The sequence below is a fragment of the Dipodomys merriami genome, unplaced genomic scaffold, assembly GCF_024711535.1.
Source record: "Dipodomys merriami isolate MVZ:Mamm:240054 unplaced genomic scaffold, mDipMer1.0.p SCAF_90, whole genome shotgun sequence".
In the NCBI taxonomy this organism is placed as follows: domain Eukaryota; kingdom Metazoa; phylum Chordata; class Mammalia; order Rodentia; family Heteromyidae; genus Dipodomys; species Dipodomys merriami.
In genome coordinates, this window is record NW_027206513.1 from 1,174,407 (window position 1) to 1,198,307 (window position 23,901).

At 42.1% G+C, this 23,901-nt stretch overlaps 1 protein-coding gene across 2 annotated transcripts in view; it reads left to right on the plus strand.

The window, feature by feature from the left end:
• The window catches only part of LOC138821183 (two pore channel protein 1-like), a 60,391-nt gene that overhangs the window by 19,468 nt on the left and 17,022 nt on the right, over window positions 1-23,901 (plus strand). For both annotated transcript variants that reach the window (XR_011370092.1, XM_070013263.1), the window contains exons 4-11: window positions 9,066-9,194; window positions 11,089-11,205; window positions 11,305-11,423; window positions 11,587-11,688; window positions 13,155-13,281; window positions 16,540-16,741; window positions 21,523-21,667; window positions 23,085-23,270. Coding sequence is in view for 1 of the 2 variants with exons in the window: in XM_070013263.1 (XP_069869364.1) it covers window positions 9,066-9,194; window positions 11,089-11,205; window positions 11,305-11,423; window positions 11,587-11,688; window positions 13,155-13,281; window positions 16,540-16,741; window positions 21,523-21,667; window positions 23,085-23,270 (1,127 nt within the window). In the remaining variant the exon portion in view is untranslated. The remainder of the gene's footprint in view (window positions 1-9,065; window positions 9,195-11,088; window positions 11,206-11,304; window positions 11,424-11,586; window positions 11,689-13,154; window positions 13,282-16,539; window positions 16,742-21,522; window positions 21,668-23,084; window positions 23,271-23,901) is intronic.

Below are 23,901 nucleotides of genomic sequence, written 5' to 3' on the forward strand. Positions count from 1 at the left end.
TTTGCCAGCACCATTTACTGAAGAGGCTGTCTTTCTTTCATTCTATTTTTTTTAGCTTCCTTATAGACGATTAGATGGCTATAGGTCTGTAGGTTCATTTCTAGGTTTTCAGTTCTATTCCATTGGTCCTGAGGTCTGTTCTTGTGCCAGTACCAAGCTGTTTTGATTACTATGGCTTTGTAGTAGAATTTGAAATTTGCTATTGATATTCCTCCAGCACTGTTCTTTCTGTTGAGGATCGTTTTTGCTATTCGGGGTCTTTTATGATTCTATATGAATTTTTGGATTACCTCTTCTATTTCCTTGGAGAATGAGGTTGGAATATTGATAGGTATCACACTGAATTTGTAGATAGCCTTGAGAAGTATTGCCATTTTCACGATGTGGATCTTTCCAATCCAGGAGCATGGGAGTTTTTGCCACTTTCTAAGTTCTGTTTTGATTTCCTTTTTCAAGATTTTAAAGTTTTCATCATAGAGGTCCTTCACTTCTTTGGTTAAGTTAATTCCTAGGTATTTTATTTTTTGTGGGGCTATTACGAATGGAGTTGCTTTCCGAATTTCAGCCACACTTTTCTCATTGTTGGCATACAGAAAAGCCATTGATTTTTGAGGGTTAATTTTATACCTTGCTCTTTGCCAAAGTTTTGAATCAGCTTGAGTAATTTGGGAGTGGAATTCGTAGGATTCTTTTTTTTTTTTTTTGGGTCCAGTAGTGTGGCCTGAACTCTGGGCTTGGGCGCTGTCCCTCAGCTCTTCAGCTCAAGGCTAGCGCTCTACCACGTGAGCCACAGCACCACTTCCAGCTTTTTTCTTTTTGCTTATGTGGTGCTGAGGAATTGAACCCAGGGCCTCAGGCATGCAAGGCAAGCACTCTACTACTGAGCCAACTTCCCAGCCCCATTGTGGGATTCTTTAAATACAAGATCATGTCATCTGCAAAGAGGGAGAGTTTTACTTCTTTTTTCACTATTTGGATCCCCTTTATGTCTACATCTTGTCTTATTGCTGTAGCTAGGCATTCTAATACTAGATTGAAGAGAAGTAGAGAGAGTGGACATCCTCGTCTAGTTCCTGAGTTAAGAGGAAATGGCTTTAGTTTTTCACCATTAAGTATAAAGCAGGCTGTAGGTTTGTCATATACAGCCTTTATTGTATTGAGGAATGTTCCATGGATTCCTAATTTTTCCAGAATCTTCATCATAAAGGGATGTTGGATCTTGTCAAATGCTTTTTCTGCATCTATTGAGATAATCACATGGTTCTTATCCTTGCTCCTGTTGATATGATGATTCATATTAATTGATTTGCATATATTGAACTAGCTTTGCATCCCTGAGATGAATCCTGTTTGATCGTGGTGTATGATTTTTTGGATGAATTGTTGAAGTCGATTGGCCAAAATTTTGTTGAGAAGTTTATCATCAATGGTCAGCAAAAAATGTGTCTATAGTTCTCTTTCTTTGATGAGTCCCTCCCTGGTTATGGGATGAGGGTTATGATGGCTTCACAGAATGAGTTCGGTAGTGAACTTTCTCTTTCAATTTCATTGAAGAGTTGGAGGAGTATTGGTGTGAGCTCTGCTTTGAAGGCCTTGTAGAATTCCTCTGTAAAACCATCTGGGCCTGGACTTTTCTTAGCTGGGAGGTCTCTTATTGCTGTTTCTATTTCAATGCTTGATATGGGCCTGTTAAGATGGTTTAACTCATATTGGTTTAGTTTTGGCATGTCAATATTTGCTAGGAAAAGGTACATTTCTGCCAAGTTCTCAAACTTATTAGCATAAAGTTTTGAGAAGTATTCCCTTATAATGTTCTGAATCTTGGTCATTTCTGTGGTGATGTTTCCATTCTCGTCTCTGAGTTTATTTATTTGGGTGTGTTCTCTTCTTTTTCTGATAAGATTTGCTAAGGGTCTGTCAATTTTGTTAATTTTTTCGAAGAACCAACTCTTTGTTTTGTTGATTCTTTCTATGGTTTTTTTGGATTCTAATTTATTTAATTCTGATTTAATTTTAATTATTTCTTTCTGTCTACTGGATTGGAGTTTATCTTGCTGTTCTTTTTCAAGGAGGCTCAGATGTCTCATTAAATTGTTGGTTTCAGATCTCTCCAATTTGTTGATGTAGGAACTCAGAGCTATAAACTTGTCCCCAAGTACTGCCTTTGCTGTGTCCCAGAAGAGCTGGTAATTTGTGTGTTCATTTTTATTGAATATCATGAGCATTTGAATTTCCTTTCTAATCTCTTCCATGACCCACTTGTGATTCAGCAGTGTGTTGTTCAGCCTCCATGTGTTACAGGACTGTCTTTGGTGGCTTTTGGTGTTGAGTTCTAATTTTATTCCCTTGTGGTCTGAGAGAATGCAAGGTATAACTTCAATGTTTGTGAATTTGGACAAGTTTGGTTTGTGGCCTAAAATGTGGTCTATTTTGGAAAATGTTCCATGTGCTGCTGAGAAAAACATGTATTCTGATGCTGCTGGGTGAAATATTCGGTAGATATCTGTTAAATCTAGTTGATCTATGCAGTTGTTTAGGTCTGCAGTTTCTCTGTTGAGTTTTTGCCAAGTTGATCTATCTAGTGGGGAAAGTGGTGTGTTAAAGTCCCCAACAATTAATGTCTTTGGATCTATGTGGGATTTAAGGGAAAGTAGTGTTTCTTGGATAAATTTGGGTGCTCCGTTGTTTGGTGAATAGATATTTAGAATTGTAATATCTTCCTGAAGGAGAGATCCCTTAATCAGTATGTATCTACCTTCTTTATCTCTTCTCACTAATTTTAATTTAAAGTCTATTTTATCTGATATTAGGATTGCAACTCCTGCCTGTTTATGGGGGCCGTTTGCTTGGTAGATTTTGTTACAGCCTTTCACATTGAAAATGTGTTTGTTTTTATGGGCAAGATGTGACTCCTGAAAGCAGCAGATAAAAGGATCTTGCTTTTTAATCCAACTAGACAGTCTAAGTCGTTTAATTGGAGAGTTAAGTCTGTTAATGTTGAGAGATAGGACTGAGAGGTATTTGGGGGTTCCTGCCATTTTATCCATCTTCTTGGGTGTCGCAACAACTGGGTTCTGCCTATGGTTCTTGGATTTTCAGTTGGGTGTGGTTCTTGGCCTTTATTGTGGTCTTGTTGGTTTTCTATGTGTAGGACATCTTTAAGAATCTTTTGTAGGGCTGGTTTTGTGGAGATATATTGTTTCAATTTTTCTTTGCTATGGAAGGTTTTTATTTGACCTTTGGTTATGAAGGAAAGTTTAGCTGGGTACAGTATTCTTGGTTGATAGTTGTTTGTCTTTAGGGCATGGCATACATCATTCCAGGCTCTTCTTGCTTTGATTGTCTCTGCTGAGAAATCTGAGGTGATTCTAATTGGTTTCCCTTTATAAGTGATTGATCTTTTCTCCTTGACAGCTTTAAGGATCTTTTCCTTGGTCTGAATTGATCCTGTGTGGATTATAATGTGATGGTGGGATGTCCTGTTGTGGTCTGGTCTATGTGGAGTTCTAAAAGCTTCTTGTATCTGAATAGGCCTATCTTTTTGCATGTTTTGGAAGTTCTCTGCTAGGATCCTGTTAAACAAATTTCCTAGACCATTAACTTCTATCTCTAGGTGCTCTTCTACACCCATTATCCTTAGATTAGACCTTCTGATGGTGTCTTCCAAGTGTTGAATAGATCTATCATATTTCTTGGATTTGTCTTGGATGGTTATTTGTTCTTTAGCTATAATATCTAGGCTGTCTTCAATCCCTGAGATTCGATCTTCTGCATGGTCTAACCTACTATCATGAGTTTCTACTTTGTTTTTTATTTCTTTTCCTTTTAGTTGGTCAGCTTTGGTGGCTTCAAATTCTTTGTTGGAGCTTTGTTTTAGATCTTGTATGAACTTCTTTACTTCCTTAATTTGGTGTTCAGTGTTTATTCTCAAATCACTTAGTTGGTTGGTTATGGTTTCCTTGGACTCTCATTCCTTCTGTTAGGTTAGCATTTCCTTTGTGGTCTCCCTGACTTCTTTCAGCTCTCTGTTTATGGATTCCATGAATGCCTTTAGTGATCTTTGTCTATTCTCATTCTGCTCTCTCAATTCCTGTATTACTGTTTGATTAGCTTCCTCACGTTCACACAATTCCCGTAGTTCTCTTTGTTCTCAGCCAGCTCCCGCAATTCCTGTCTATCTCTTTGACTGATCTCAGCCTGCTCACAACATTCCTTTATTTCTCTTTGAGTGTTCCCAAGCTGCTCACACAATTCCCGTATCAATCTTTGAGTAGCTTCCTCATGCTCATGACATTCCTGTATTGACCTTTGGTTTGCCTCCTCTCTCTCCCTATCATGCTCACACAGAGTCCTTCGCAGGTTTTCAATCTTTTCATTTACCATGTTTACTAGTAGTGTTTGTAGAGCTTTTTGGGAACTCTCCTCTGGATTATTCATGAATCTGTTCTGTCCCCTGATTATCATGAGTGGGAGTTGAGATACCCAGACTTGCCATTTTTCTTGTGTTTTTCCGGCTTGCTCTGCCCATTTGGGATGAAAGTAACACCAGTTTTGTGCTAGAACACAATCTTAAGGCAAGCATCAACCAAAGTCTGTAGTTGTACAGTCAAAAGTCTGCAGATACAATCTAGTTCAACAGATATATCTATTCAGCATCAAACAACTATGTGTTAATGGGCTATGAACCATAAAGAAGAATTTGGCAAACCAGAAATTATTAGGTTTAGGGAGAGATATGGGTAAAAATAGGAATAGAGAGATGTGGAAAAGCAGAGGGAGAGTTAACTAAGTCCTAATCTCAAAGTGGGAAATAGGTTGGATAGAATGATAGCGGAGAGATAGAAAAAAAGAAGAAAGAGAAAGAAAAAAGAGACAAGAAAAAATAGAAAAACAAAAATTAAAAATTAAAAAGTGACACAATTAAAAATTATGCAAATTAAAAACAATATTCAGAGAAGAATGGAGATAGGATAAGAGAAAGGGAGGGCTTAAAAGGGGACATGAAAAACTTAAAAATGCTTAAAATATTATATAGGTATCAAGAGGTAGTACTGCTATTAAGGAATTCAAGTCTAAGAGGCTTTGAATTGAGTAATAAATTTCTGGATTAAATGTGTACACAATGGGGGATAAGGTCTAATAATCGACTACGGGCATATCTGAGGATGAGTAGAACAGCAATTAAGTCATGCAAAGAACGAAAAGAGAAGAAAAAGTGAAAAGAATGAGAAAGAGAAAAGAAAAGATCAAAAGGTCAGTGTTAGGTTTTTAAAAAGAGGTAGCCGAGTAAGAACTGCACCACGCACGTGGTATTCAGGTAAGGGGTTTATTCAGTAGACCTGCTGGGACCAGGCAAGGTTGGCACTCCACGCGGCTGGCAAAGGAAAAAAAGGGCTGTCTGGCCGCGGTTTAGGCCTTATATAGGGTAGGGGGCGGGGAAGGGTGTGTCCAGGTAAAGGGAAGTGGGATCAGGTGGGAGAAAGGTGTGGCCACATCAGGTTAGGATGTGACCTCAGCGGATGCGGATGTGACCTCTTCCAGGTGTCCCAGTTGCCTAGGTAACGCAGGTACTGGGCGAGGTCTGTTCGTAGTCCAGGAATGGACCTTACAGTCAGTAGAGCTTAAAAAAAAAAAAAGAAAAAAAAAGCACACACACATACCCCTAAAATAAAAATTATAAGAGGAAGAAAAAAAATTAATAGAAAACAAATTTTTTTAAGTTAAAAATTAAAAATTAAAAAAGTTTTAGAAATTTTTTTTTTTAATAAAAGGTACAAAAATTTTTCTTTGATTTTTTTGGAAGGGATGGGAAGATCCTGTATCTCCCTTGTGTCTGTAACCAGTCTTTTGTTGGAGTCTCTGGTCTGCTTGTGGTGTTTGATTTTCCTGTGGCTTGGTTGGTTTCTTAAGTCAGTTTGTTTGAGCAGGCAGAAAAATGGTCTCTTTTACATAGGATTTTGTGATCCTCCTCCCAGGCTAGTTCAATGGGAGGGAGATCTGCTTTGAGTATCACAAAAAATGGAGATGGCTGTTTCCTCTAGTTTGGAGATGCTGAGATGAGGCTAGGTTCTGGGTACAGTTGAGGCCTTTCAGCAAACAGTAGCTTTTTCCTGAAGAGCTAGCTTCTGAGACACTAACAGAGACCAGCCTGGAGCCATTCTCAGGGTTTATGTTTACTGAATTTCAATTGATTGTCAAGGCTGCTGTAGGGAGGGGCAGCCTCTGGCTCTGTTTACCCAGTGAAGAAAGCCACTCCTGGGGCTGGCATATCTGCTAAATGACTTTTGTTTTCTTCCAAGGCCTGAGTTGGGGCTAGCTGCTCAGCCAGGCCTTAGTCAGTATCAAAGATGGAGATCTCCGGTACTGGGGGAGGGGGGGCGGGAAGGGGTGGCCTTCCCTCCTCTGCTCCCTGAGAAGGAGTGAGGATGTCAGGCTTCTACTAATGCCAGAGTCTTGGTTCCTGGGTTGTCTCTGGTCTGCGATCTGCAGGATGAAGATGTCTGCTCCTTGTCAGTTCTTGCTGGTGTTGAGTAGAATCCGCTCACCCACTGCGTCTGGTGCCTTTGTCCCAGACTCTCTGTGTTGCACGTATGGCAGCTACAGCCACTGCCGCCGCAGCTACGGCTGCTGGCAAGTGCTCAGATCTGTCTCCTTGCCTGGATTTTCCCTCTCTGGCCTAACTCTCTGTACTGTGATGGCACACTTGGTGTGATTCTCTGGCTTAGAACTATTCACTGGAGCACTAAAACTGCTTCTATGCGAGAGCTTGTTTAGCCTCGAGCTTCTCCTCCGCCATCTTCCCGGAACTCCGACTCAGTGAATTTTTGCTTTGGTGTCTGGATATGTTAATGCTATTTATCTTGTCTTAAAAATTAAAACTTCCTTATTTTTAAAAAAAAGAATGCTTGGGCCTCAGCCCTTCTTCATGTTGAGTTCTAACTCCAATGGGATGGTATTTGAGAGGTGAGTAGGGGGTAAGTGTGGGATACCACAGAAGGTACCCCAGGGACCTTCCTTGCTCCTTCTGTTGTAGGCAGACACAGCAAAAATAAGGCTATCTGTGAACCAAGAGGCGGTCCCTCAGCAGAAACCCAATCTAGGATCACCTTGAGCTTGAACATCCAGCCTCTAGAATAATGAGAAATGAATTTGGGTTAGTTATTACTCCTCTAGTCTATGAAGATTAATATTTTGAGACACAAAAGTAAAATCCAGAAGTATGGTTTATGATAAAGATTATATAGATTAGTGAAGTCTCCGGGTAGAAAGCTTTTACTCCAGGATTTGCCACACACATAGCCTACAGAGGCAGAGTTGTATATTCTAACACCTGGACAGACTGTTTTCTCTCTGTTCCCTCTCATGCACTTGCATGGCCTGACTAAGGTGATAGTTCCACCGTGCCAGCATCTCTCTCATTTTCCTCTTTTCCTGAGTCCTCACCCTCTCAGTGGAGTTGGTCATGTGCTGCTTTAGAGTTGGCCTCCTGGCTTGCAGAGCTCTCTCATCCTGATTTGTGCTAGAGACTCAGAAGTCAACTATGTTGAGACGGCTTTGGCCTCATTCAAGCATGACCACACGAGGTTAGTTGAGAGCAGGGATGTCCTTAGAATTGTTTCAAGCTTCTAAGTCTTTTGAGAGTAAGCAAGCTGACAGTGAACAAGGTGCTATAGCATATTTGGTGCCCATGACCTGTGAGGCTCAAGGTTAGTCCCTTCTTTCAAGCACTCATTTCAGAATTGTTCTTCTTCCTGGGCTAGTCAACTTGTACCTTTCCTATCCCTTCCGACTTTGCCACCAGCTCCTTCCTGTTGGTAGAAGAAAGTGCTCTTGTAAGGGAGATCTTGGACATCATGGAGATCTCTGGCCCAACATAGGCTGTGTAATGAGTGATAAAAGGCTAGCTGGTTGCAGGGAATTTGGAGGGGGCCCAGTCAGGATTTCACTGTGTATCATTGGCTTTCATCCTCTCCTCGAATCAGCCAAAGAAAGGCAGCAGATTTGCATGACGGTAGTGTTTAAGGAATTCCCACCATTTCCAGATCCATCTTTGGGAAAAGTCTTCTATTACTATAGCAAAGTGTCTGAAACAGAAATTTATAAAGAACCAAACTTTATCCAGATGTGGGGACACACACCTGTAATCCCAGTGCTTGGGAGACAGTTTGAGGGTAGATTTGATGATATAGTAAAGCCTTCTCTCTCAAAACAAAACACCAAAAACTCCCCACAAAAACAATCAAAAGCAAAGCAAACCAAAACAAAGCCAAAAAGCAAACAACAAAAACTCTGAAAGACTGGGAATGTGGATCAGTGGTAAAACACTTGCCTGGCATGGACAAGACCCCAACTACTTCCTACTGCTAAATTAATTAAGTAATTAATCCAAAAATTGAAGTTTACTTAATTCATGGTTCTGGAGGCTGGGAAGTCACTTGAGGAATATGGTTCTAAGCATCTGCTGAGGGCCTTCTTATTGCATCATAGCATGCCGGAGGGTGGGCAGCTTATGAGGAGACAGCAAGTATGCCAGCTCAGTACTCTTCCTCTTTCATAAACCACTAATACCACTGATCATGAAGCTTCACCCTCGTGACCTCCTCTCATCCTAGCTACCTCTTAAGTGCTCCACCATGAGAAGATGGCTTTGGGAATTAAGTTTCTAACAAATGCTTCGTGGGGGAGCAGCATACTCAAACCACACCAGGGAATTACCATCCTGCTTGAAAACTGGACTTCTAGACACCTATGCTGACTCAGAGCACGGGGAATGTGATAGCATGGAGGATGCCTGTCTCTTTCCTACCTAAAGTTCCTTTTCTGTGGGAGACGTATCTGGTCCCCAGGTGCTGTTATAGTCCTTCTAAAAAGTCATGGAATATGCAACTCAGTAGCAGGTTTCCTTTGAAGAGGAAGAAACCATCTCTCCAACAAAGAACTTTTCTACAACTTCCAGTAAAATTAAGGGTCCTGGCTTATTCTGGGAGGGCACTGGGCAGGGTGATGGCAGGGGTCATGGGAACTAACAGCAGAGCTACCCTGAGGTCAGTGCTGTCTTCTTGCAGGCCACGTCGCTAGCAGAAGTGCTCTGCCTCACTGCATTCTTTGGGAGACTGGTACATTTTGCAAAAATCACTCCTCAAATGGTTTTCTGGAAGGATACAAAAAACATCTGCATCATGGTAACCATTGTGGTGAGTGTTTCCTGTGGTGTCTAGTGGTATGTGTGAGCACAGGTAGAAATCATAGACTTGATAGGGTTGCTCTTGGGAAACTTCTGCACATTTGTTGGATTCTGAACTTGTAGACTTGTAGTAAATATCATAATTCCAACTGCAAGAAGACTAAAAGTGAAAACGCAATCATAGAACAGTAGGACAGTGAAAATATTTTAACATACCAAGAACACTTCCAAATTAAAAGAAAAAAAGCTGAGGGGAGGGAAGTAGGGAGGGGAAACAGTGGGAGAGAATGAGGGAGGGAGAGATACTGTTCAAAAGGAAATATATTCATACCTGACTCAGGTAACTGTAACCTCTCTGTATATCAACTTTACAATAATATCAAAAAGTAAAAGAGACTTTTATCTGCAGTTAAGCAGCAAAAGTTGGAAGTAGAGTTGTGGTTCAAGTGGTAGAGTGATATCCTTGAGTGGAAAAGTTAAGGGGCAGAGCCCATGCCCTGAGTTCAAGCCCCAGGACTGGCTACATAATAAATAGAAGGAATAAAGAAAATGGCTGATCTGAAAGATGTCCATTCAAATAAAAAATATAGATTAAAACAACAATGAAATATCACACATATGCCTATTAAACAATGACAGCAAAGTTGAAAGAAAACAAACCCCCTTATACCTTATTGAAAGGTGGATTGTCAGTTTCTTTCAAAGCCTCCACTGTTTATACACCTGCACTCTGGACCTTCATTCCTACGAGCTTATCTTCAGGAAAGAAGGATACACTTGAGGTACAGCCACAAAATTGGTGGTGGCTTAGTTGTTCATGATATTGAAATTTTGGAAACAGTACAATTTCTTGACAATGGTCACAATAGATAACATGCTAAATAAATGGTGACACAATACAGACCCTTAAATTGTCGTTAAAGACATGTGTGTCAATTGTCAAGGAGAACAGAGTATAAACTAGCCCCTCCAAGTCCTGGGAATAAGATCTATCTTTCTAACCTAGTTCTCAAGGACCCAGTTCTCAAGGCACTGTCCCCTTTTTGTTGTTTCCCTCTGACCTCACTCCCAAGACTTTTGCTTTTTAAACATGTCTGTTTACTGTGTCCTCCAGCTTGGCCCTTGCTCTAAGTTTTGTCTTTTCAAAACTCAGTCTTTTCTTTAAGGTTGCATCAAGGACTGTCTGCCATGAAGCCTTTCCAGACAGTGTAAGCCTTGTGGATTCTTCCCATTCTCCCAGCCATGCTGGCTCCTTCTGGTCCTTGATGGTCTAATGACAGTGACTGTGTCTGTGTCTGTGTCTATGACTTTATCTGTTTATCTCCCCTGTAATGGGCAATCTTTGAAGGATCTCTTGGGTTCCTCTGGTGGTAAGCCAGAGGGACTGAATCACATTGCTTCATGATGGTAGGTTTTTTTTTTTTTTTAAATTTCTATTTTCCTCAGATATGCTGAGCTCTTCTTTGGTCTTGTCCTTACAACATAAATTTTTAAAAGATTAATAAAAGATCAATAAAAGTGAAAGTTTTCTATATCCTAGAAATCCTTACCTCTGTTACTATGCTAGACTATCAAACTGAAAAAAAAGCTCAATGATACATTGCTTGGAAACATGAATTGGTATGATGGATGGTGAGGCTTGGACGGAAGACTGGGCTCTGGTCCCAGTTCTTCCCCTGCTGAGCTGGGTGGTCAAGGGCCATGTGCTTACCCTCTCAGTGCCTCAAGATTCTCTAACCCACAAGAGTGCCTCTCTAACTGATGCAATGATGCTAAAACAAAGTCATCTACAGAAAGCAAAACTGGAAGTATGCTCTCTGAAATACCAAGCCACATTCTAGGTAGGCGACTGTGATTCTACCGTCCTTTGTTAGTCTGATATCTTTGTCCTGTGCCTTCCACAGCTGACCTTGATGGACCTGATTATCTATGGGTCCCTGGAAACTCTTCACATCAGCAGCATTCGATGGTCAAGGGCATTAAGGCCAGTCTTCCTAATTAACTTTCCTGATAGTCGTCAGGTAAAGGTTTATGATACAGATGGTTTGGTGTTGTTTTATTTTCCTTTGTAGAAAATAAGCTGACTTCTTGTAAATGAAATGTGATTTTTTTTCCTATAGATACGAAGGGCTTTTCGAAGCATCCGGAATACTCTCCCTGACATTCTCTATGTCTTTCTCCTGTTTCTGTTCAGTATGCTCATTTTCTCCCTCATGGCCTTGAAGTTTTTTGGAGACAGGTAAGCACACTTCTCTGGATGCTTGTCCCTGAAATTTCTCCCACTCTGAGTCAAGGCAGTTGATAGCCACATTTCACGCATGCTCTTAACAGGGGAAGTGTGCATCAGACACAACTTAATTTGTGTGTGTGGTTTTCACTTTGTGTTTTTGGTTCTTCTTTAGGGGACTGAAGACAGCAGAAGGCGATCCCTACTTCACGAACATTCTAGATATAGCCTTTGAGCTATACGTGCTGGTCACTACTGCCAACAGCCCTGATGTCATGTATGCCTATCCCAGATCCATATTCATGGACGTCTGTAATGGAATTTGTGTTAAGAATAGCAGCTATTGGGCTGAGGGGTAGCTTAATGGTAATGTGATTGTCTAGCATGTGTGGGGCTGTGGGTTCACTCTCCAGCACAGCAAAACAAAACAAAAAGGCAACTTTTTCCCGACACTGGCAGGGCTAAGAGAGGGAAAAGCAATTTTCTGTTTAGTCATAATCATTGTAAAGATAGAGAAGAACATAAAATTTTACACTATTAATAGCCTACCCTCTTGATCTTAAAGCTGCATTTAGATGGTTTTATTGTTTTTAAATCAAAAGCAGTTTGAGATTCCATGCTTAAGTAGTAAAGCCCACTTTCTTTTCCAGAATCTTCTCTAAATCTTGAATGTAGAGATTTCAGTCCTTGTGAAGGAGCCAGGGCCAGTTCCCCTATTCTTGAGGCAGTGGCTTTATCTACAAGAGACAATAAAGAAAGGGAAACAGCATCTCACCCCGTCCTCTGCAATGCCAGTACTCCACGCTTGGGAACATTGAGTAGGAGGAAAACCTAGGGTTATCTTCTAACATCCCATTATTGTGTGATTACCTTGTGAGTAGCTGTGTAGTTACTCAGCTGTGAGCTTGCGGAGCACAGCTGCATGAAACCCATCAGGAAGTGGCGGGGTCTGTCCTCTATGATGTGAAGGTCTGTTCCACCAACTTGATCTTGGTTTCCTCTTAGTCCTTTCTGTCATTGGTGAAAACATAAGCAAATTGGAGTTTCCCACCCTGCTATGTTTCCTTGAGTCTTGCCCTCTAGACCCCCACAGCAAATGATGCCAGAACCCTGTGAGATCTCCTCCTGAGGAAATCTTGTTTCCACTCAAAGTGGTCTCAACATAAGCCTCTTGTCCTGTCACAATATCCTCTCTCTCCCATCTCTTACTCTCTCTCTCTCCCCTATCTCCTCTCTCCCTGTCTCCCTGGGCCCCATCTTTGAGTTTTTGTGCTCAAGGCTAGTGCTCTACCACTTGAGCCACAGCTCAACTTCCAGCTTTTTTTGGTGTTTAATTGTAGTAAGAGTCTCACGGATTTTCTTGGCTGGGCTAACTTCAAATTTGGATCCTCAGATCTCAGCCCCTGGAGTAGTTAGGATTACATGTGTGAGCCACTGGCATCTGACTAGAGGAATGGATTTTTCATTGTAAAGGGTCAAGATTGGATTGAGAGATGGTTAAGGTACTACCTATGGTGAATGTTGGTGTTTCTGCAATGTACTAAGCATTTTAAAGTGGCTGGTTGGAATGAACCGCTTAAGATTAGGAATGGCATGGTTTTGAGGCCCAATGGCACCACACATGCAACTGAGAGGAAGAGATCAGAAGCTTGCTGATGGTGCATGTGGGATATGACCAAGGTCAGCTATGTGTGCATTGTAGAACTTGGGTATGAAAATCCAAGAGACATCATTTCCTTCCAGGATGCCTGCCTACAACTTCAACTGGTGGTACTCTTTGTACTTTATTACCTACATCATCATCAACACCTACATCTTCATGTCTGTCTTTCTGGCTGTGGTCTACAACAATTACCGGAAGCACTTAAAGGTAAGTCAGAGGTTGGAGGTTTGTGGGGGCAGAGCACAGTGATTGGCGGGAGGCTGTGAGCACATTTGCTAAACATTTGGAAATGTCCTCTAATATTTTCTCTGATACAGCTGAAGGTTTATTAGCACCATGCTTTCTTCTGCTAAGTGGGTCATTTCTTCATCATTCTTCACAAGTCTGATGGAATTGGTGAAAAGAACCATAGATGGAGGTCTTGTCGGGGCACCTGCCTGAAATTCCTCCTTAATGCACCAAAATAGCTCATGGAACTTGACAGAATTATTTGTGTGATAGGGAACTGGGAATATTCTTCAAGCTTCTAACTTCTTTGCCTTCAAATAAAGGTTAACTTTCTCTTTGTCTCTCTCTCTCTTTCTTTCCTTCTTTCTTTTCCTTTCTTCCTTCCTTCCTTCCTTCCTTTTCTCCCTTCCTCCCTCCTCCCTCTTTCTCTTTCTCTTTCTTCCTTCCTTCCTTTCCTCCCTCCCTCCCTCCCTCCCCTCCCTCCCTCCCTCCCCTTCCTCCTTCCCTTCCCTCCCTCCCTCCCTCCCTCCCTCTCTCTCTCTCTTTCTTTCTTTCTTTCTTTCTTTCTTTCTTTCTTTCTTTCTTTCTTTCTTTCTTTCTTTCTTTCTTTCCTTCTTTCCTTCTTTCCTTCTTCCTTTCTTGGTTGCTTACTTGTTCTGAGGCTTGAACTCAGGGCCTGTATGCTATCCCTGTCCCTGAGTGTTTATGCTCAAGGCTAATACTCTACCACTTGAGCCACAGCAATACTTTTTGGTTGGTTAATTGAAGAGGAGAGTCCCATGGACTTCCTTGTCTCTGCTGGCTTTGTATTGCCATTTTTGGATTTCAGCCTCTGGAGTAGCTAGGATTATAGGCTTTAGCCACCAGCACCCAACAGACACTCTTTATTTTATATATATATATATATATATATATATATATATATATATATATATATATGTATATATGTATATATTTACATATATATATATTTGATTTGTATATTTGATTGTATACATTTATATTCATTTATATTTACAATCATTGTATTACATATTATATATTATTTTATAACATACTATAATAACTATTTATATTTTTATTTATATTATACACACACACACTTATTTAGTGGTACTGGGTTTAAACTCAGAGCCTTGCACTTACTAAGCAAGTTCTCAATGATGCCTCCAGTCCTTTTGCTTTAGGCGATTTTACAGATATTTTTACAGGTAGGATCTCATGTTTTTGCCTGGGCTGACCTTTGAACTAAGATCCTTCTACCTAAGTCTTCTACACACTTATAATTACAGGAATATATCACCATGTCTAGTTCATTAATTTTTTTGGGGGGTCCGGTCGTGGGGCCTGAACTCTGGGCCTGGGCACTGTCCCTCAGCTCTTCAGCTCAAGGCTAGCGCTCTACGACTTGAGCCACAGCACCACTACTGGCTTTTTTCTTTTTTCTTATGTGGTGCTGAGGAATCGAACCAGGGCCTCATGCATGCAAGGCAAGCGCTCTACCACTGAGCCACCTTCCCAGCCCTCTAGCTTATTAATTTTTATTTATTTATTTATTTTTGTTGGCTGTGGGTCTTGAACTCAGGGCGTGGGCACTGTCCCTAAGCCTATTTGTGCTGAAGGCTAACTTCTTAAGCCACAGCACCACTTCAGGTTTTTGAGTTGTTGATTGGAGATAAGAGTCTCAGGGAGACTTTTCTGCCCTGGCTGGCTTCAAATGGTGATCCTCAGATCTCAGCCTCCTGAGTAGCTAGACTCACAGGTGTGAGTCACTGCCCCCCCCCACTCTTTTATTGAGATGGGGACTCAATAACTGTTTGCATGGGCTGGCCTCAAAGTTCAATCGTCATAGTTTCTATTTGTTGAGTAGCTGGAATTACAGCCATGAACCACTGTGCCTGGCTGAAGAGAATGTTCTTAAAATTTCTTTTCTGGTTGTACATATTAGACTTATATCAGCTTCTAAGTACTTGGGATGGAAGAAAATTTTATTTGCATGTGGAAATTTTCCAGGGCACGTCCACTATTTTAGCTACCTTCCTTCATAGCTACCTGAACATACACCTCTGAGTGGCTGTTTCTTTTATTGTGAAACTTGATGCACAGACAAACTTTGTGTAAAAGGGTGACTTTTCTTAAGGAAAGACAACCTTTTAACTTTTTGTTTTTGTCCTGAATTCTCCACTTTGTCCACATATTCCCACTCTGGGGCAAGCAGGAAGTTGGAAAGAACTTCAAAGTCTCAGTTTAAGATAAGGGGGTGGAAAAAAAAAAAAAAAAAAGAAAAGCCCAGGACAAAAAAAAAAAAAAAAAAAAAAAAAGATAAGGGTGTGGGTGGTAGGGCCAGTCAGATCTTGTGTTTGGCTTCATTCAGGCCCCAAGGAACCTTGGTACCTTCTGACCCACAGGTCAGGCTTTCTCTGGCCTCTTCCTCCCTCTGGTACAAGAGGCCATTCCAGAGTATCTTATGTGTCTCTTCTGTCGCTGCTGGAAGGAATTGTGGCTATGCCTTCCTCTCCCCCTGGGAAATAAACTTGCTGCATGTGTTCATCAGCAAATGGATCTCAGAAGTACTTTACATGCTCATCACCATTCAGATTCTGGAGAACCAAACATGATTAAGACCCAAGCATTGACCTTTAAGAATGTGCAATCTAGTTGCCATCACTACCTGGTAGCAATATTGGGTGACAGTCTTATGGAGCTGTAGGAGTGGAAATAGGAATTCTTTAGCTAGTTATTACCTAAAGAGGACTGTTGATTATCCTGGTTTCTAGAAAATTCCCTTTGCTCAGACCACATAGCATCCTGGGCCAATCCCAGCTGTCACTCCCATCTAGGAACTCTTCCTTCACCTCCTCTTCTTCTGCACTGAGACTCTCCTTTTTTAGTCCCTGTTTCTCTCTTCTCAACAGCACATCCAATCTCTTTCCTTTCTGGAATCTACTTCCTCCTGAGCAGAGTGGAATTCGGAGCTGTCCTGTTGCTCTGCTTCTCAACATACAGATTTTCCTCTATGAGCCCCCTCATTGGTAAGAGAGTTCGTGTGGATACAGATAGTGTTAGCTCAGTAGATGGGGATGGAGGGAATAGATACTCAGGTTTGTTTATTAGCAGACCTATGAGTGCTTTTCTTGGTTCCTCCGTGACTTTCACACATGTGGAGTTGAAGATATGATATTTTGTTGAATCTTTCTCTTTCTCTTAAAATACCCAACTCTGATTTCTTTTTTCCAGAATGAGATTCGCAAATTGGCATACCTAAAACGTCACAAGATGATTGAGGCATTCAACATTCTTAAAGTCAAGGTGGGCCCGGAGTTTGTGGTGAAGGAGGCTGTGTGGAAACAGCTGGCAAAGGTGGTGGTGCCAGACATCAGCAGCTCCCACCTGGAGCTACTTTTGAGGATCTCTGATGAGGGACAGAAGGGGCACGTGGGTAAGGAGTTTTCACCTCTGATGATCCTCTTCCTCCGGCTTTCAAAAGTGGTGGCTCCAACAGTAATGCTACAGCATCTTCTGCTGTCTGTAGGGACTGGTTCAAGGACTCCCCTTTTCCCCATCCCACTGCGCCACCAGAATCCAAGGATGCTCAAGCCCATTAGAAAAAATGACATGGGCTGGGAAGTGGCTCAGTGGTAGAGCGCTTGCCTTGCATGCAGGAGGCCCTGGGTTCGATTCCTCAGCACCACATAAGAAAAAAGAAAAAGGAAGTGGCGCTGTAGCTCAAGTGGTAGAACGCTCGCCTTGAGCTGAAGAGCTGAGGGACAGTGCCCAGGCCCAGAGTTCAAGCCCCACGACCGACAAAAAAAAAAAAAAAGAAAAAGAAAAAGAAAAAAACCGGAAGTGGCGCTGTGGCTCAAGTGGTAGAGCGCTGGCCTTGAGCTGAAGAGCTGAGGGACAGAGCCCAGGCCCAGAGTTCAGGCCCTACAACCGGCCCCCCCCCCCCCAAAAAAAATGACATTAGGCACATGACATACACACGTCCTGTATACTTAAAATCATCTCTAGATCCCTCGCAATACCTAATTGTATCAGGTAGCTGACTCAGAAGTAGTTGTCATGATAATTAGTCAAGGAATATTGATAAGAAGAGGCCTATACATCTCCAGTACACATGAATATTTTCTCCTCAGATATTTTTTATGCCAGTCCTGGGGTTTGAACCCAGGGCTCAGAGCTCCTGCTTGTCCTCCACTTCCTGCTCACAGTGGTGCTCTAACACTTGAACCACACCTCCAATCCATCTCTTTTTGTCTGTGTGTTTTAGTTTTTATTTTTTAAATTATTATATAGAGGGGTTATAGTTAAAAAGTTACAGGTAGGGCTGGGAAGTTGGCTTAGTGGTAGAGTGCTTGCCTCCCATGCATGAGGTCCTGGGTTCAATTCCTCAGCACCACCTAAGCAGAAAAAAGCCAGAAGTGGTGCTGTGGTTCAAGTAGTAGGGTGCTAACCTTGAGCTGAGGGGCTGGAGGAAAGCACCTAGGCCCAGAGTTCAGGTAAAGAGTACCTTTCTCCCCCTCCTCCTCCTCCTCCTCTTTCTTCTTTCCTTCTTCTTCTTCTTTCCTCCTCCTCCTCCTCCTCCTCCTCCTCCTCCTTCTCCTCCTCCTCCTCCTCCTCCTCCTCCTCCTCCTCCTCCTTCTTCTTCTTCTTTTTTCTTTCTTCTTCTTCTTTTTATGGGGCTTCAATTCAGGGCCTGGGCACTGTCCCTGAGCTCTTTTGCTCAAGGCTAGTGTTCTACCACTTTGAGCCACAGAACCACTTCTGTTTTTTGAGTAGTTAATTAGAGATAAGAGTCTCATGGGGACTTTTCTGCCTGGGCTGGCTTCAAACCATGATCCTCCAATCTCAGCCTCCAGAATAGCTAGGATTACAGGTGTGAGCCACTGGCGCCTGGCAAGAATATATTTCTTTTCTTTTCTTCTCTCTCTCTCTCTCCCTCTCTCTCTCTCTCTCTCTCTCTCTCTCTCTCTCTCTCTCTCTCTCTCTCTCTCTCTCTCTCTCTCTCTCTCTCTCTCTCTCTCTCTCTCTCTTTTTTGTCAATCGTGGTGCTTGAACTCTGGGCTTTGGCATTGTCCCTGAGCTCTTCAGCTCAAGGTGAGTGCTCTACCACTTGAGCCACAGCACCACTTCCAGTTTCCTAGTGGTTAATTGGATATAAGAGTCTCACAGACTTTCATGCCCATGCTGGCTTTGAACCCTGATCCTCAGAGCTCAGCCTCTGAGTAGCTATGATTACAGGCCTGAGTCACCAGCACTCAGCTAAGAGTACATTTCTTTTTGGACAATGTTACCCCTTCCCTCTTTCTCTCCCAGTTTTCCCCTCATGTTTCCACCCACAATTTGTATAGTTTATTTTCTATTTTATTTTTGCCAGTCATAGGGCTTAATCTCAGGGTACTGCCCCTGAGCTTCTTTTGCTCAAGGCTGGCATACTACCACTTGAGCCACAGCACCACTTCTGGCTTTTTCTGTTTGTGTGGTACTGAGGAATCCAATCCAGGGCTTCATGCATGCTGCTAGGCAAGCACTCTTCCACTAAGCCACATTCCCCGCCCGTATCATTCATTTTCAACATAATGTCTAGTGAGTATCACTGCTTCATTTGTTTACCCTTTGTCCTCCCTTTCCATGCCCCCTTTACCCTTCCAAAGACAGCTAAATGAACAAACAAGTCAAAAAGAAAAGAAAACAAAAACGACTAAGGAAAAAAAACACAATACCTCTTGTTTCTGTTTCCTGGAGTTCATTTTGATAAAAATTGTTTTCTATGATCAGATCAGTCTATCTCTTTTGCTGGTTATTTTGAAGATAGACTCACAGAGTTTTTCTTGCTGGCTTAGCTTTGAACCATGTTCCGTATAGCTCAGTTTCCTGAGTAGCCACATTACATTGGTATCTGGCTCCCTCAAATATTTTTGACCTGTGGTTAGTTGAATCTATGGCTATGGGATCCACAGATACAGAGAATTAACTGTATTTTAAACATTTTAGAGTAGCAAATATAACATAACTAAGGCAGTTTCTAATTGCTTCAAGTCAGCAAGGTGGCTGTCTTATAGCCTTTAGCCTTTCTGTTTTGTCATTTGAGATGTGGTTCTATTTATAAATTAGATGAGGCTAAAACCGATCTAGTTTGAAAAAGGAATTCATCAGTCTACATTCTATTATAGCTCCATAGATGCAGCAAGAAATGTTCCAGTGAGCTTTCTGTCTTAACAGACTTGCCTAATAGTTTTCTTTTCACAAAACAGAGGTGTCACTTTAAGTATCATTACCAGAGCAGAGCCAGTTTTAAGAAAGATAGGCAATCAAATTTGTGGGGGATAATAGGTTTTATTTCTCTAGGCAGAGCAGTGCTTTCTGCTAGCTGCTCTCCTTCTGTCTTCTGGGGAAAAATCTCCTCTGCTAAGTAATACTTTCAAAGACAGTTTTCATAACAAAAAGCCAAACAGGACCCCAGCATGTTACCGCATCATGTCAGTACAGGCAAAGGTTGGCAGTACTTCTCTGAGACTTCTCATCTGGGGCCTTGTGGATTTCTAAGTTACATACTGGGAATCTGTCAGTGCTGAAAGTATTGAAACTTAGAGCTAGTGTTAAACTGAGAAACATAAAATCTACATATGGAGAGAGAAAAGGCCAGAATAGAATTATTTTTCTCCCTTGCTATATTTATTTCTTGTTTCAAATCTTTAAAAGTTAAATTTCTAATATTTTAACAGGTACATAATAGCATAAATATTGCCTATATTTATGGGGTACCACTGACATTTTGTTATTTGCAAAACTGTTTTGATATGTGTATTGAATAGATAGGCATATATATGTATATATGTACACATGTATTGCATAGTATTTAAGCATTGTTTAAAAGGAGACCATGAGGTAAATATTGTATCTGTAACTGAAGTCCACAGGCCAACTACCCTCTGTTTTTGTAAATAAAGTTTTATTGGAACTTAGCCACACTTATTTGTTTACATGCTGCCTGTGGCTGCTTTGGTGCTGTAGCAGCAGAATTGGGTAGCTGTGACTGAGACTGGGTGGCCTGAAAAGCCTAGCAAATTTACTGCCAGACTTTTGTACAAAGAGCTTGATAATGCCTAAGATTCAACATTTGATGGCAGATCCTTCCTAACACAAAATTACTATTGTCTTGGGGTTTTTGTTTTTGTTTTTTTTGTTTGCTTGTTTTGGTTTTTGATCTTTCTTGCATTGCTGAATTTTCTGGATCGAAGGATGTGGATCCAATGAGATTGATGAATTTCCTGTTGATTGAAGTTATTTAGCAGCCTGAGATTTAGGCTGGATTCCTTGTTAGTGAGCCTGGTAGGTTACCCTGAGCTCTACATCTGGTGGTGGAGCTCACATCCAGATCTTTGGACTCAAGTTATGCATATCTTCTAATTTTCTAGGTATATTTCACCCAAGTGCCTTAGACATATGTTACCATTAACCTGTAGGAATGTGTTTTCCTTTTAACTCTACGGACCTGGAAATTGGACAGATCCAAATGTGTTTATTCTTTTTATGTGACTTTATCCATTGATGTGATATATGGATACTTGTGTGTATGTGTGTATGTCAGTATTGAGGTTTAAACTCCAGGCCAGGGCTCTTTTGCTTATTGTTTTTGCTCAAGGCTGATGCTCTACTACTTGAGCCATGCCTCAATTTCTAGCTTTTTGCTGGCTAATTGGAGATAAAATTTGGAGACAAATCCAAGGGCTTCATCTGCCCAGGCTGCCTCCAAACTTTGTTCCTAAGATTTCAATCACTGATGTAGCTAGGATTACAGGCATGAGCCACCTTGTTCATGTACAAATAGCTTTGGGAACCAGCTTGATGGGAGAGAGATACTTGGTGTGGTGGGAGTGGCCTGCTAGTCCTGGGCGTTCAGAGGATCGCGAGAACATTGGCTCATGAGTTGGTGGGTCCAGATGGGTGAAGAAAATCCCCCTGGTACCTTGACATGAATGATGAATGAGCTCCCTGAGTAAGAGTTCCTTCTGCTACTGTGAGTTGGTGGAGGTTTTGAATAAGGACAGGTAAGAGTTCTGGGGAACCTCGGGTTGGCTCAGCCTGCCACTGGCTTCTTGGTCTTTGGGGGTTCAGGTTGCTCCCTGTTTATAGTGCAGAGCTGAGCATCTGTGGTAACTTGGCTTCTCTCTTTGTTAGTGTCACAGCATGAATTGTGGGTCGCCTTTTTGTTTGCAGACAAAACGAACTTTCTCCGCTTGGCTGACCTCCTCAACATCCAGGTGGTCACCATCAACATCAAGGGACATCCGCTGGAAGCCTGGCTGCCACGGGTGTACCAGTCATCTGTCAGTCTCCTGGTCCAGAGGATGGTTCGGCACAGGCAAGTGACCTGGGGCCAGTTTTCTCCCAAGTTGCATTATAAATAGAAGATTCTTAACACCACCTGGACTGAGTGTGCTTGGTCACTGATGCTTTGAATCCATACCCTGCTCATTGCCTTTTGTTTCCCAGGAGGAATGGAAAAGGTTCTAACACATTACAATTGACCTTTGCTGAGGGAACAGGCTTCTAGATATTCTTTGATGTTTCCTAGGGAGCCAGAGTAGTACAGACTACATTTGCTCTTTGAGCCAGGACAGCTGCCATTCTCTGAATGCAAGAAATGACAAACCCATTAGAGTAAATAGGAATCTGCTATCAATAGGACACTTTGATTCTGACAATTAGCTCTTTCCTGTTTTTTTCATTTTGTTTTTGGAGACAGGGGCTTGCTATATAGCACAGGCGAGCCTCTGACTTGTAATCCTTCTGCCTCTTCCTCCTGAATGCTGGGGTTATAATGGTATACTACCATGTTCGCTTGATTCTGAGACTGATATAGCCAGGTGAAGTAGCATTGCTGAGTGATTGTTAAGAAGGCCAGTTAATTCTGTATTTTCAAGGAGCCATTTTATTGTGATGTGAGCTTTTAATTCTCATCTGTATGTATCCTGTAGCGCCCCTTTGAGCAGAGGCTCATACTCGGTGTTCTTGCTTTCTTTGAGAACTAGTCCCATTTAGCTGCTTTTACCTGATATTTATCAAGCCTTTACCATAGAGGTATTTCCTGTGCATCCTGGCACTGAACATCTGGTGTGTCTTGTGGGGGACATTGAGTGCTGGTCCCTGGGGTGTGCAGTGTCACAGGGAATCCTAGGATGGCTCCTCCTTTGCCTCCATAACTGTGCTCATGGTGTCGCTTCCTGAGCACAGGCATGTCACTGGAGCCACAGAGCAGCTTGCTCTGCAAGTAAGAAGTTGAGTTGAAGCCCAGTTGTCATGTTTTGCTCCAACTTCAGTGAGGAAGATGAAAAACCAGTCCCCTAAAAGGCTGGCGTGTGTAAGAACTGAAAGCGTTTCTAGAATTTTCTGGGGAGCAAGTTGTACTGAACCTTAAACATTCTCCCTGTCCTCATTCTGCCTAGGTTGTCCCCAAAGGTGCTGTTCCCAAACGGGACTCTAGGAAAACCACAGCTCTCCTCTGTCCCTCACTCTGTCTTCATTTTCTTTGGGAGAGAAGGGATACGTGAGGCTCTGCAGGAGGTGGTGACTTTTAGGACCCAGTCATTCTGGAACCTTCCATAGATGAGGTGTGTGTGTGTGTGTGTGTGTGTGTGTGTGTGTGTGTGTGTGTGTGTTGAGATTGCACATTTATCATGTTGCACAGGAACAAAGTAGCCTGATTGGGCACTGGAGAGACTCATATTCCTTTCAGTGCAATAGGGGATGACAGGATCTCTTTCTTCCTCTTGGGCCAGGATTTTTGTCTGGGTTTATGATGTCATCATCTTAATCAATGCCATATTCATCGCCTTGGATGAGAAAAACCCCTTAATTTCCTACGTAGAATGGCTTTTCCTCTCTCTCTATGTGGTTGAGATTCTCCTGAAGCTGTACACGTACGAGCCCAGGGCCTATTTCGGAAGAAAGCAGTTTTGGAACTGGTAAGTTTGAGCATTCTGGGGAGAAGAGGGCTCTCTGTGGGGCATGAGGGGACTTTCTGGCACAATCAAGGCATGTGGCTGAAGGCCTGCATGCTCCAGTTTTGAGGGATGACATCATGAGATCTCAAGGGAGGAGACATCTGGTCTCCATTTGTCACGATGTCAGACTGGGTCACAACATGATGGAGGTGGAAAGGATTCTTATGACATTTATATCAACACTTCTGACACCAAATGTGTAGGTTTCATCTGTACCACAAATAGTTGTCAGCTCTCTGAACTATAGTTGGGTTTTCCCAGACTTGGATTCAGTGCTGAGAGTGGCCACCTAGAGTTAGCACCACAGTTACATAGATTTCAGGAGTTCTGACTAAGAACAAGGGATGAAGACCAAATGTGCTTTTTGATAACACAGTCTTTGAACAGCATATATGAGGAGACAGCATATAGGAGTCTGTGAAGCTGGACCAAGCTGTTGACAAGCTCATCCCCTGGCTGGGCATGGTGTCTCTCTGTGGGCGTCTTCTATGGTGGTGGCTGGTGCACTGTGGAGCACAAATAGTCACATGACTGGCCTTAAGAAGGGTTGGATCTCAGTAGTCACTGCTCTAAACCTTGTTAGAAAGAGTGT